This window comes from Manacus candei, unplaced genomic scaffold (assembly GCF_025592945.1).
Source record: "Manacus candei isolate 608988 ecotype Guabito, Panama unplaced genomic scaffold, ASM2559294v1 h1tg000051l, whole genome shotgun sequence".
Classification (NCBI taxonomy): Eukaryota; Metazoa; Chordata; class Aves; order Passeriformes; family Pipridae; genus Manacus; species Manacus candei.
Window position 1 is genome coordinate 816,828 of NW_026138099.1, and position 13,231 is coordinate 830,058.

Below are 13,231 nucleotides of genomic sequence, written 5' to 3' on the forward strand. Positions count from 1 at the left end.
CTATCATTTTCGTTGCTCTTAAAGGCAAAATTTATATTCACACGAATCCTATCTGACATTAGTATCTGTAATAGTGCTACTGTTTCAAGACTTAGAACAATTTGTATACACAAAGTCCATAGTCAACAACAAACATGGGGAAGAGACCCAGCTGATACTTCTAAGAATGCATATTTGCAATACTGCAAATAGCAAGCCTGAAAAGTGTTAGAAAAACTCTCTGGTTAAAGGTGAGTAATCTATGGACAGATAAACAAATGATTCCATACCATAAAATACAGGATGCCAACTGAAAATGCATTACCAGTATTTGTAAGTTTTGGGAGTTGTTCTCATTCTGATTTTTTCTCTTCCTGGGTAAACTCCTTAACTACTATAAAAGTAGAGCTGCAATAATTTCACAAAAATAGTTACTTGAGAATACCTGTAAAAAAGACTAAAACTGTGTTGACCTCTCAAAATCTGAGTGTGGAAGATTTTCCCTACACAAGTGAGGAAAGCCAGAAGTCACATTTGCCTTTGGACTCACCCAGAGATACACCCACTAAGACACATTTCTGGTGCCCCTAGGTATCCTCCCTTCTTGTCTCTGAAAACACTGAATGCCATTTTTAATGCTGGCCAGAAAGGCTGTACCAGGGGAGCGAGAAGGTGGAGCTAAGAGTGATCAAGAGTAATCTGAGAGAGCCTCCAGCTAACTAGGCTTCAAGTGATACTTGTTCCGTGGATGGATTAACCAGATTCTGGCTGCTGTTGTCCTGTGCTGCAAGTAGCTTTCAACACTCCCTCAAAACTCTCCTGCCCAGATTAGGCACATGGAGCTGATGGAGACCAACTGTGATCCCTCAGGAGTGCACAATTTGGCCTTCCAGGTAAGCATAGTTTCCTTTGTTTGTGGGGAAGAGAAAGGACTTAAAACCAATGAACAATGCTTAATTCAGTTCCTGAAAAAAGAAAAAGCAATTTCTACTCTCTACTTGCAGATATTTCACAACACTTTACATGATTTGCTCTGCTATCCTGCCAAAGTACACGACTCTTGTAAAAAAAGCTGGAGCACAATTGACACATTCAGGAGTATGCTCCGCTCACTGCCTTCATGTGCTGCCTGGCATGCAGCTATCTTTGAAAAGTCTCCTGACTCAGTAATATTTCATAGGCTGATGGATCTCACTAGCTTTTCCAACTGCTGTACCCTTTACTTGTTTTTCCTGAGGATAGGTGATTTACTGTTCTGTTGAAGAGAAGGGTCATCATTATGCAACAAGACATATAACTCATCAAAGCAATGTATATTAATAACACGAGAAAAATAATAATTTAATCAGTGGGGCATATCATTCTCCCAGGCATAAAATAAGTGCAATTGTCTTGTTCTGCTCCCAAGAGAGAAGGTAGAGAGCCAACCCAAAAGATTCTGCATTTTATGTGCATAAAGTAATATTAAAAGCCATTTGAAAAATGCAGATTTCAAAAGCAGAAACACACACACACACACACAAAAAAAACAACAAACAAAAACAAACAAAAAACAAACCCAAACCAAAAACCCAATCCCAAGAAAACTGAGTTAGTTATTGTTTCTCAGTGCCCAGCATCCGTGTGCTTTCACTGAAATTAGAGCAGGGAGAAACAAAAATTTACGAAGCCACAGCCAAGCTGTGTCACTGTACTTGTTGCCGAAGGTGCAATAGGTCGGGGGGACACAGTGGCTTTTAAGTATCCTGAAGGGTGCTGTGTTAGCAAAGCAACACCTTGCTCTCCTCTGCAGCCTTTCATCCCTACCCTGCCCCTGAGCTCAGCTAGTAGGAAGTGGGTAGTGGATTGGAATATCAGCCGACACTATTCGAATAACATAGAAAGGTCTTCGTAGAAGCTAGGCATGTGGAATATTGCATAACATCAGGGACATCCAGCCACTCTGTATATTTATTCACTTAGCTATAGAGACAGATAAGCAATAGACTGATGTGAGAGACTGCTGGTCAGGGAATATTTGCGGAATGTAGGCGTGTCAGGGTCAAGTCCTGCTTCAGTCAATAGCTAAGCGGGACAGGTCCAAGAGGAGATAGAGAGATAACTCCCTTAAAACATGATAGCCCACTGGTTAGGTCATTTTCCTGGGTAATCTGAGAAGGTGTCGTGTTTTCACACAAAATGTGTGCCTATGCTAGTGCCATCGGCTTCCAAAGTCTGTGCGTATAAACGCAAAAAGGAGAGGAGCCCTTTCCTAGCTGGAAGCTCGTTGAATGCTCTTGAATAACATAAGCTGAAAATCACCTTTTTCCTCAGCAGTCTCTGTGGAGCATAGTAGAGTGATCTGGGTTAACCTTCTGCCTTGCGCAGCCTAGCTCACCTGGGCCTGGGCCGTGTGCAGGGAATCCAGGTTTTTCCTTTCCTGTCTGTTGTAGAGTTTTGCAAGAGCCTGCAAATCCTCTCTGATTTAAATAATTCAAATGCCAAATCGCTGAGCTATCCAACAATAAAACTTGGTCTGACCCAGGTGTTTTGGTTTTGGTTTTCTGGTTGGTTTAGTTGGTTTGGGTTTTTTTCCTGAAACATCAGAAGGTACTCACAGTTACATTTACACTGTCTATCTCTGACTCAATATGTAAGCTATTCCTTAGAGAAAATAAGACACAGAAGGAAATAAGTAAACTTCTACAAATAGACAAATAAATCACTTCATAGTAGAAGTCAGTGAGAAGTAATCAATCTCATAATTTTTTCCTATTTCTTGTATTTAAATTTTTCTTGCACAAAAAGTGAACACTTGAATTCCTTCAAGATAACAGGGTCTTACAGTATTAAGCAATGAATATCTTACCTAAATCACATCCTCCTTCAAAAGTTGGGGATGATGGCAGGGAAGGGCAATGAATGTGGTCATGCAAAAAGACTTGGTAAATGAACAGCTCAACATGAGGGAACTAAACAACCTTTGAAAGAGTGTTTCACTTACACGGCAATGCTCTTGCTCTTTAATATTTTGCAAGAGGGGAGTTCCAGTCAGGAAAAGTAAAGCAGCATATGAAAGCAGAAGCACTTACTTCATACCAATTTTCATCTTGTAAACATTTAAAATAGATGGATCAATTCCGTAATTCTTCAGTTGTGACCTAAAATATTAATGAAACTGTTATGTAACTATTGCAGCTGAATAGTGCGTTGGACAAAGTGACTTCTAGAGATTTATCCAAATGCAAATTATTCCCTACTTCTGTAGTTCATAGACAGCAACTCCCATGCTTATTGTTTTTCACATGTTCACTGACAAAAGTCCCAAGAAATCTCTACTTTTTCTTGCTCAGCAAGAATTGTAGAAATCTTCAGAGACTATTCCCAGACGCACGTGTGTCAGTTACACAGAACCATACCCCTTTGACTTCACTATGCTGTCCTGTAGTATTTTTAATATATTATTTCTCAATGCTACAGTTAATCACTGCTTTATTTTTTTTTCCCCTTGTATGCAGTGTTCAGTAGACGCTTTTGTTGTCAACTGCAGGGGCAGCTACAGAAAACTCCTGTGACAGCACGGTTAGAAGGCAAACAACAAAAAAAGAAATACCTCCCTCTTAAGGGAATGAAAAGATACTCTTCTCTTAGAAGGAAGAGAACTAATGTATCAAGGCCACAACATACGAATAAACAGCTAATTGTGACTCCTCTCTCCCTCAGACACTCAGGGTTACAGAACCACTTTTACTGAAACAGGGGTTTTTTTATCAGGTTTATAGTCAAAGTGACTTTAAGGAAAATTTGTTACTGAACAGTGTTCCAGTTGTTTCTAAGATCATGTGTCTGCTAAAAGGGAAAATTCAGTTTATTTTTAGTAGTACTACTTATTCCTGCCTATATCATAATTTACTATAATTATGCTTATTTTGTGTTGTTCATTTGGAAGTGATTGTTTTATTATAAGGCTAAATGCAAATAATGAGATAGTTAATGCAATAAAACCCAGTGACATGGCTGTACTGTAACTGCTGCCATAAGAAATCACTGAAATATAAAACAATTCATAACCTGATATTTTGTTTAAGCAGCTTTCTTACAAAACCAAAATAAGAACTAGACATTTAAGGACCATTAAACAGAGATAATGGATCCTCCATAACATTAAGAAACAAGAAAACTCAGCTTCAGAATTTATTTAAAAAAAAAAATTAGAAATAGTGGAACTGGTTATGGCTGTCTCAGTATACTCTGATAAAAGCTATACCTCAGAGGATTAATGCAGTAAAGCTAACTCCTCTCTTTAAAGACACCCTGAGCGTTTTATTCCAAGAGCAATAGAAGTACATATTTTTTAAAAAATACACATGTACTGCATGTGCATAAGGAGTATATATACCGGAGCAAAGGTACTAACAACCAGGAAAGGCCCAAATAGTCCATTTTGCCCTTGGTGAGGAGGAAGGCAGGATCTTTGTTAACTTGTTGAACCAGTTCTGAGACAAAGGGTAGCAGCCTGAGGACATGTGAGTTTAGTCAAGAAAATAGCAGATACCCATTAACTGAGCACCATCCATGGCTGATGCAGCTTTGTGCAACAGTGCAGGGACTGGAAGAGTCAAGCTCTGTACACCGAGTTTTGGACTCCCTGTACTAGTAAAGAAATACACAGAATTGTAGAATCATTTAGATTGTAAAAGACCACTGAGATTATCAAGTCCAACCATTAATCTAGCTCCACCCTTTTCACCACTTAACCACGACCCCAAAGTGCCACATCTACAGGTTTTTGGAACACTTCAGGCCTGGTCATTCCACCACTTCCCTGGGCAACCTGTTCCAGTGCCCAATCACCCTCTCAGCGAAGAAATATTTCCCAGTATTTAATCTAAACCTCTGCTGCTGCAACTTGAGGCCATTTACTGTCATCTATTCACTTGTTCATTTGGAAGTACAGGCATCAGAGCATACATCATTTCTTACCACATATAGAAAGTCTTTCAGCTTCTGATTTGAGCCAACACAATTTCTGGTCTTGTCATGTTCTAGAATGACAGTGAAAGTGTGGATGCTACAAATCTGAAAGGCCTCGGAGACAGTTCACAGAAAATCAAGAATTCACAAAAAAAGAGAACAGGACACACTAATCAGGTATGGTTTTTTCTTTCTTTTTTTTTTTTTTTTTCCAAATAATGTTATGTAAGTTCTCAGACCTAAAATTCAATGTCAGTAATTGGCTGTGATAACACAACCAAGACAAATATTTTAACAAAATTTGAATTTCATTTGAAGTGTATAAACTGACAGAGAAGTGAGTTCTGTTCTCAAAAATACATCTAGGTAAAAACATGTTAAAATATCAGGGTGTATAGGGTTCAGAAAAAATTTATTCTTTTGTTATAATGGCTTCATACAAGATACAAAAGAGGCATGAGAAATGGCAGTCAGAGGGAATACTGTGGACATGGAGTTGACATAGAACCATTTTCTCATGAGAAGGTAGAAAAGGAGAATCTTTAAACAATGGGTTTAGTGATACAATCTTTCAGTCTGACAGAGAATACATATTATTAAATATTTAATAATAAATTCACTAATATTAAATGAACATCCAAAATAGGGGAAATTGCAGACAAACATAAACTTGGGACAATAGCTCCAGTATAAAACTGACCAGAGAAGGAAGAAATAAACACATTACAGATTACTTTAATAATAAAATTCATTTTGGCTTCTTTTAACTGTTTAAACCAAGACAGTGAGTAGCTCACTATGAAAACATGAGAGTCAGGTTAAAAAAACTAGAGTCTAGTATTAACATTTTCACATCCAGTTCAGAAATAAACTTCTATTCTAAATGTTCCATTATGTTGTAATCATATCTACTTGCCAATTTTGGTGATGGTACTTGAATGAGCACATAAGAAATACCTGATGCAGTGGTAGTAATTTCTATCCTCCATTGTTTTTTCTGGCTATAATCAGAGGCAGCAAAAGCATGCTGCCAAAGTAATGCCCGTGATTTCAAAGTTAAAGTAATTCCAGATATACAGTAGTAGAAAGGATCACATGGAGTGTTCTGATATGCAGTCCTGGGAACTAGACTGGGATCTGAGATCTTAGGAGAGAAAGGTTGTAGACGATACCTATAATTTTCTCTTCAAAAAAAAAAAACCAGAAAAAAGGAAATTTTTAAAACAAAAAGAAAAAAAAAGGACTTTCAGAATTGATTGAAACTGTAGAAAACTGGAGAAAATAGTGGCAGTCAATGAAACTTGATTTTTATCAGAAAAACCAATTTCCAACTGAAAGACTCCATCTGAAAGCATTCAGCCTCTACTTGGTGAAAGTTTAGCAGAGATGAGTATACCCACATTGACACTTTCCCAGGCATACTGTGACTGATGCCTAAAAATTTATTTTGAGGGTCTGCAGCGTATGGATTTTGCTCGAGCCTAGCTGGCAGCAGTCTATAAGCTCCACACAGCCCTTGGGTTACCCTCAGTAAGGGCAAACACTCACCAAGAGCCAGATCTGATATTATGTTTGTCCACTAGAAAAAAACAGAAGAAGAAAAGGGATTTGGATCCGTTCTCCATTTTCCTTGTGTATCTGCCTAGTTTCTCACAAAGTCGTCTTTTATTTCAGATTTTCTGAACACCTTTTAATGTCAATGTAGGAAAGTATTTGTGACAGTAAAATAGTGACATAATAATATTCTGAGCATATTTAAATACATTGTAAAAAATGTGAAAATATTTGGATTGATTTTTTTTAATTCAAATACTTGAAAGGAAAAAGAGGTTATATTCTCAAGACAAACCGTATATTTCACAAAGTCAAAGAGCCAGAGCCCAGGTTGTGGGTGATCCAAGTGTAGGGAGTATGCAGTGGTATGGGGGAAAGTGATGGGGGAGCACGGTCTGGCCTTGTCAGCACGTGAAGTAGGGGCACTGGGAATGCTGGTGGGGATGAAGGAAATACCTGGAGGACATGAGCTTCAGGCTGTGACTGGGAGAGTGGACATAGTGCCAAAGAGAGTATAGATGGCTGTAAATGTGAAAGCATGGCTCTTCACCACAGAGGGATGGGACTCTCCTGGTTTATAATGTAGGTTCAAAAGTCTGTGAGAAACACTTCTATGCAACAAACCCCAAACTTAAGCCCAGGAATAAATGATATTTACATACTATCAGCACTCTTTGTCCCTCAGGTGACAAGCCTAACTCCTGCAACCACTGAGAAGAGTTACTGCCAGTTGCTAAAAATAGTAGCAACTTAGTAGGCATTTTTCAGGTTTGCTTTATCTCACAGTCAAGACGAAAGAGAGAAACAGATTGAGTTTAGCAAAAATCAACCATAAGTATCAGTGCAGCTTCACAGAGCTACACAACTCTTCCACACGCACCCCTCCAAAAACTGCAGTCAAGAGGAGCAAGAGACTCCTCTTCGTGTCAGGCTCAGCTTTCCCTAGGGGAATGAACTTCCACATATATACCTCTCCACTCTCTTCAAGTTTCAGATCATTCAAAGTCTGAAGGCATTTGACAGGCTGACAGTGATGAAGTTGTTCAGTTGGGAGAAGAGAAGGCATTGGGAAGATCCCACTGCGGCCTTTCTGCACTTAAACCAGGCTTCTAAAAAAATGAGGGAAAACAACTGTTCATAAGGGTAATGATAGGACAGTGAAGAAGGGTGGGTTTAGATGAGGTATCAGGAAGAAATTATTTACTGTGAGGGTGGTGAGGCACTGGAACAGTTTGCCCAGAGAAGTTGTGGATGCCCCATCCCCAGAGGTGTTCAAGGCCAAGCCGATTGAAACTTTGAGCAATCTGATCTAGTGGAAGGTGCCCTTCCCCATGGCAGGGAGGTTGGAACTAGATGATCTTGTGGTCCCTTCTAACATAGGCTGTTCTAAGACTGTGGTTCAAATCTTTTCCTAGCAACTATCTGAGGGACTTCCGGCAGCCCCTGCAGCAGGAAATCCAGACAGAATGCAGGGGCCAGGGCAAGGTCTGTGGTGGGCCTTGCTTTCCACAGCAGATTGGGGGATGGAATTAGAAACAACAGTGACAGAAAAAGAAAAGGTAAACCTACTTGCAGATTGCCACTGTTCCAAAAGTGGCTGGGGGTACTGTGGGCCACTCCTCTCAAGAGGGTAGAACACGTCCACTCGATCAGGCACCCTGGTGCTGGCCGGGCACTGCGGGGCAAGCAGCTGGTCATGCTGCCCTGCCACAGCATTCAAAGGGGGAGGGACGAGCGTGGCACCCAGGGCCCAGCTGGGTACACTGCTGTCTGAATGCAATGGTCGCCTACCCTGGGCCATCAGCCCCTCCATAGGCCCCACCATGAGCATGGAGGGCTGTAGCTGTAGGACAGGGGCTTTCCCTGTGCTCTGCTGGACAGTGATGGGGGAAGTAACGTAGTGTGGGCTTGGCAGCCCCCATGGGTGTGCCAAGGAGCTTGGGGGTGTTGTGCTGCTCCTGGCCACCTCAAGACAGTCTTCAAACAGGGTGGATGTCAGCCTGTAGTTGCTCAAAAGCTATAATGTGGCCAGGCTTACGTGGATTCAGATAGCAAAAATCTGTTTTCCAGATGAAAGTGCACTATCTGGCCAAATTTTGTGTTTCTGCTACAAAGTCTGTGGATGATAGCTCTCTTTAAAAGATTGTTAGTTATTATCCTTTCAGAGCAGCTTTTCTTAAGAGTAAATCTCTTCGCTTAGTTAAATTTTTTAAACAGTAAGCTTCTCTCAATTTAACCATTATCTCTACACAAAAGTTCCATCCATATTGAAGTTTGGAATGTCTACATGAGGTGCTGGGCAAGCTGGCTAAATAGCAGCTCTGCTGTCCCTACCTCTTGCTGTGCAGCTCTTGCTTTTTGCCTCTCTGCAGTGGTACTCTGTATGAGACCCCACCCTCTTCAGCTCTGAGTAACACTGGTATGTCTTCTCCCTTTTATTTCCCTTTTGAAAATGGTGTGAATGGCTTGAGAACAGTTCACAGCTAAACACTAGGTTTGCCTGATACTGGTCACAGAGTTGGTGGCAGACAAGAGAGCTGGAGCCATGCACACATTGCAGACTAGAAATTTGAAACTGCTTCAGCAGTGTGCCAGTTGAGATGTTTTTTATACCTTGTTTAACAAGCATGCACCCCTCTCGCAACCTCAGCATGGATCTGTTTTCCAGGGGGATGAATGCATCAATATTGAGAATGATCTACTTGAAAACAAATGTGCCTCAGTAGATGATGAGCAACCACGCTTGAAAGGGTATGCATTACAAATGAGTAAGTTTTGCACTCACTTCATCCTGGCCTAAGCAAAAAGCTGCTAGTGTTTCTGCTTCTGGAGTGACAGCTCTAAATTTCACTGCCATACCCCTATGCTGCATAGATGTTTGTATCACCTAGCAATTTGTGTAATACAGGAACACAGCATGTTTAAAATTATTGTACCTTACAACTGACGTGGGTGATTGTGGAATTATCCTTTTAAAGCTTTGCAAATTAAAGGAGCAGTATTTTTAATTTTTGTACAATAACTACTTTTCCAGCATTTCCATAACAGTTTTTTAAAGTAAGGTCTCTTTAAGCCTCTTTCAGAAAGTTAAAGATTCACTATTGTCTTTCAGTTTGCATAGTCATTTACCCTCATGCAAAATAAGAACAGAATAGCTGTGGGAAAAGCCATTTTGATGGAGCAAAATTATTACACTTCCTTTGCACTGTTTCCAAGTGACCACAGAGCAAAAACATACATCTACATTTTACTTGAGGATTAGGTTTTTCGATTTTTTGCCTTTTTTTTTTTTTGAGAAAACAAGAAACCCTCTATAGAAGATACAATGCTTAAAATTATATTTTGATGTAGTTTTCTTGTATTTTTTTTCTGCCATGCTGAATCTTCATTTGTGTTATTATCTTCTTTCAATGACAGATAGTACTGAATAGCCTGTGGTCTGAGACAGCCCCTTTGAAAGATCAGTCTATTGATAACGATTCACTACAAGTGCAAGGTGTTAACATTCACTTCTGGAGTACATGTGCAATAGAAAATAGATTTCTGAGTTGCAAAATGCAAACAAGAATAGTTTGGGCATAAACAAATATTTCATACTAATGTGCTTAAGTGAGATCTGTTTTTTCAACATCTTCGGTTAAGTAAAAGCCATCAGCAATGTGCTGCATTTCAAGACTCTAGTATCAGCTTTTGGGAAATAATATTTCCTTAGTAAATTAACCAGATTTCATAAGGAAGATTCTTTTTCTGTCTTCTTTCAGAAGGGAGCTGCATATTTATGACATATGTCTGGATATTTAAGATCTTTTGGTGCCAAAAGACCACCAAAGTGATAATAGCCTAAATTAATAAAACAAAAAGTAGATATATTAAAGCAAATAAGAGATTACAAGAAATTCTAGTCTGAAAGTAAAGGACTCATAAGTAGCAGTAACAGACAGTAGATATTATTTTTTTTCTCTTGGTTGATAAATGAGCCATAAATTTCATAAAGTAATTGGCTTAGTCATGCATCTATCTCTCATTTCTCCTTTTTTTCTTTTTCTGTTGTGTCTAACCTCTCTGCTGAGATTGGATAGATAACCTAATGTTCTTATAAGTTAAAAAAAAAAGATGCTGTGATTTGTAAAGCAACAGGAATTCTCAGAACTAAACTTGAAACATCAAAAGCAATCACAATTTCTGAGAGATTGTATAACACTTTTACTGCTGAAGGCAAGTGTTCCTGCTCTATTTTTTTGCTGGTATGAATTAAATTAATATTACTTATTTCACCCGAAATTAATTTAAATTTAATCAAATTTTTTTTAAGTGCAGAAAAGAAGGGTATTTTTGAATTTCGGTATGCATCTAACTCCAGCTGCATCTAGTTTCCAAACAAGTAGAGTCTGGATAATTAGTATTTCTAAATATAATGTTGTTTTTATAGAATGAGGGTGTGAGACACTGCTTCAGAGATGACGTTCTAAAGCAGTGCCTCTGAGATGACAAAGGTACAGCTGTGATTTCTTTTTCAGCTTGCACAATATGAGGATGTTTATGTAGCTACAGCTTTCGTAACTGTAATACATCTGTATCATCAGCATACTTATAATTGGAAATCTGTGTTGAATTAACTCCATTAACTGCTATTTCTCTAAATTTCAACCTCCTTCATGAAATCACTCTGTGTTACCTTTATTGAGTTGAGGAAATAAAGAAAGTGAAACACATAATAGTTGGAAGAACTGATACTACAGCAGGATGTTCAAATATAACATAATTTTAACTTCCATGAGCTGATGAGGTGAAAAGTTAATGTAATTCACAACCAAATTTTCAAAAATCCAGAAACATCTATGCCCACTGTAATAAGGTTTTAGGTGGATATTGGTTATTTTACACAAAAAATGCAGCCTTAGGCCTTCACAGTTGTGGCAACCCTACTGCTCCACATAGTAGTGCTGGTCCAGTTGTACTAACAGACTTCATGGGTCTATTAATGGGCCCAGAATCTGTACCTACCTTAACAGACCTCTTCACAGAACTGCTGCACATCAGGGGCTAGTGGAACTGGCCTGCTGACTTTGGTCTATTGTAATTAACGGATTGTCCAGTTAGATTTCTGCCATATTTTCTTTTTTACTTGTCCAACATCAATCCAAAGAAATCTCGCTCAAAGGGCACAATTTTATTTGGCACCTGGGGAGCCAAATTTAACCATTAACAAGTTCCAACTGCAGTAGAGAAATTTTGACCAACTTAACCCAATTTTCTTCTGCAAAAGCTTACATTTTCTGTTCTTCATTATTTTTTCCTATTTTTCTAGGCAATTAGAAAAGAACTATGATAAAATCTGTGAATTTTACAAGAAACATAAAATCAGAATTCGCTATGTGATCTATGGAATTTTAATGACAGGTAGAGTATATATTACACTCAGGGTTGCTGAAGTTTTATTTAAATGCCTGCATGAGATTATAGGCTGTGCTTGTCTTCTATCTGACACAAAAAACTCTTGTCTGTCTTTCAAAACGCATTTCAAAGGAATTAAAAGTGAATTTAGTACCAGAAAAAAACTACAGATCACAAAACTTTCTCTCATTTCGAAACAAAACCCACAAATCTTGCTAAACTGCTCCTTTGGCATGTTTCCACTCTGACTAACAATTATGTTCATGATAGCAGGATAGTTAAGTCTTTATGTCTACTCCACTGCCAGCTGCCTCCAAAATTACAGTTTCAGGAACTTGCCCAAAACTATGAAATCTCATTAAAGAAAAGAGTCAGGCACCAAACAGGACTAAAGTCAGTAGGAGTTTTCTTTTCTGACCCATATCACTCAATATCCACAAAAAAATGTTTTTTCAGAGGAAATGTGTTTATGACAGCATGCACTGAAGAATCATTCAGATATTCTTCTTTCTCTCTTTCCTAATTAGCCAGTAGGTTGGTTTGTTTCACCAAGTTTGTTTTTGTGATTTTCTTACTACTACCACTGAGAACATATAGAACTGAAACACATTGGTGAGGTAAGCACCAGTATACCAGAAAATGGTTATAAAAGCGCTGTTTGCATGCTGTCTTCATAACATCAGCTTTTCTTGCTTTGTCATAGTAGAGGCATATTATGGCTCAAGAGAACAAGTGGTTGCTAAGGATATGTCAGGGTTACATATAGTAATTACACAAAAAAACAACTTACCTTACAAAAATAAGTAGTCTTTCTTCCTTATTTACCATAGACAAAATCAAATTATTATTTACAAAAACTGAATATTTCTTTGGCCAGCATATATCAGCAATGAGACTGCCAAATGACAAATAATTTCACAGCTTTTTTTTAAGAAGTAAGCTTCTCTTTTAAGCTTCACTTTTAAGCCTTAATTCAGGGGGCCATCAAATCAGTCAATTTACATATTTCCAGGGTTTTTTTTCTAGTTTTATGGGATACACTCATTCTCTTATGAAAGAAGGAATGAGACTCATGCTCTTAATTCACAGTTTTTACACAGGAAAAAGAGGTTCCGTGTTTTTCTTTTTATTTAATTTTCTCAAGTGGTTAACATGTTTGATATGAACTTGGCCAAAGCATATAACCTTCTCTAACAGAATGAAAGCCATCTTTCATATCCTGACCATACTACATCACCATTTACAAAAGCAAAATTTGGTAAAGAGTCATAAAAGCACTGAAAAGGTCAACACGGGCCTGACTTTAATCACATCCTATAAATTTAAGATTTGATCCTTATGATTTGTTTTT

The 13,231-nt window shown here is 38.4% G+C and overlaps 1 protein-coding gene across 4 annotated transcripts in view; it reads left to right on the forward strand.

The window, feature by feature from the left end:
• The first annotated feature begins 634 nt into the window (after positions 1 to 634).
• Positions 635 to 13,231, forward strand: part of SLC28A3 (solute carrier family 28 member 3) — a 35,079-nt gene continuing 22,482 nt past the window's right edge. For 2 of the 4 annotated variants that reach the window (XM_051801422.1, XM_051801419.1), the window contains exons 1-4: positions 635 to 872; positions 5,008 to 5,109; positions 9,155 to 9,237; positions 11,795 to 11,886. In XM_051801422.1, coding sequence (XP_051657382.1) covers positions 816 to 872; positions 5,008 to 5,109; positions 9,155 to 9,237; positions 11,795 to 11,886 — 334 coding nt within the window. In that variant the 5' untranslated portion in view covers positions 635 to 815. Of the gene's footprint in view, positions 873 to 5,007; positions 5,110 to 6,787; positions 8,046 to 9,154; positions 9,238 to 11,794; positions 11,887 to 13,231 lie in introns of those variants that run through there. The other 2 variants (XM_051801420.1, XM_051801421.1) reach the window with 2 other exon arrangements.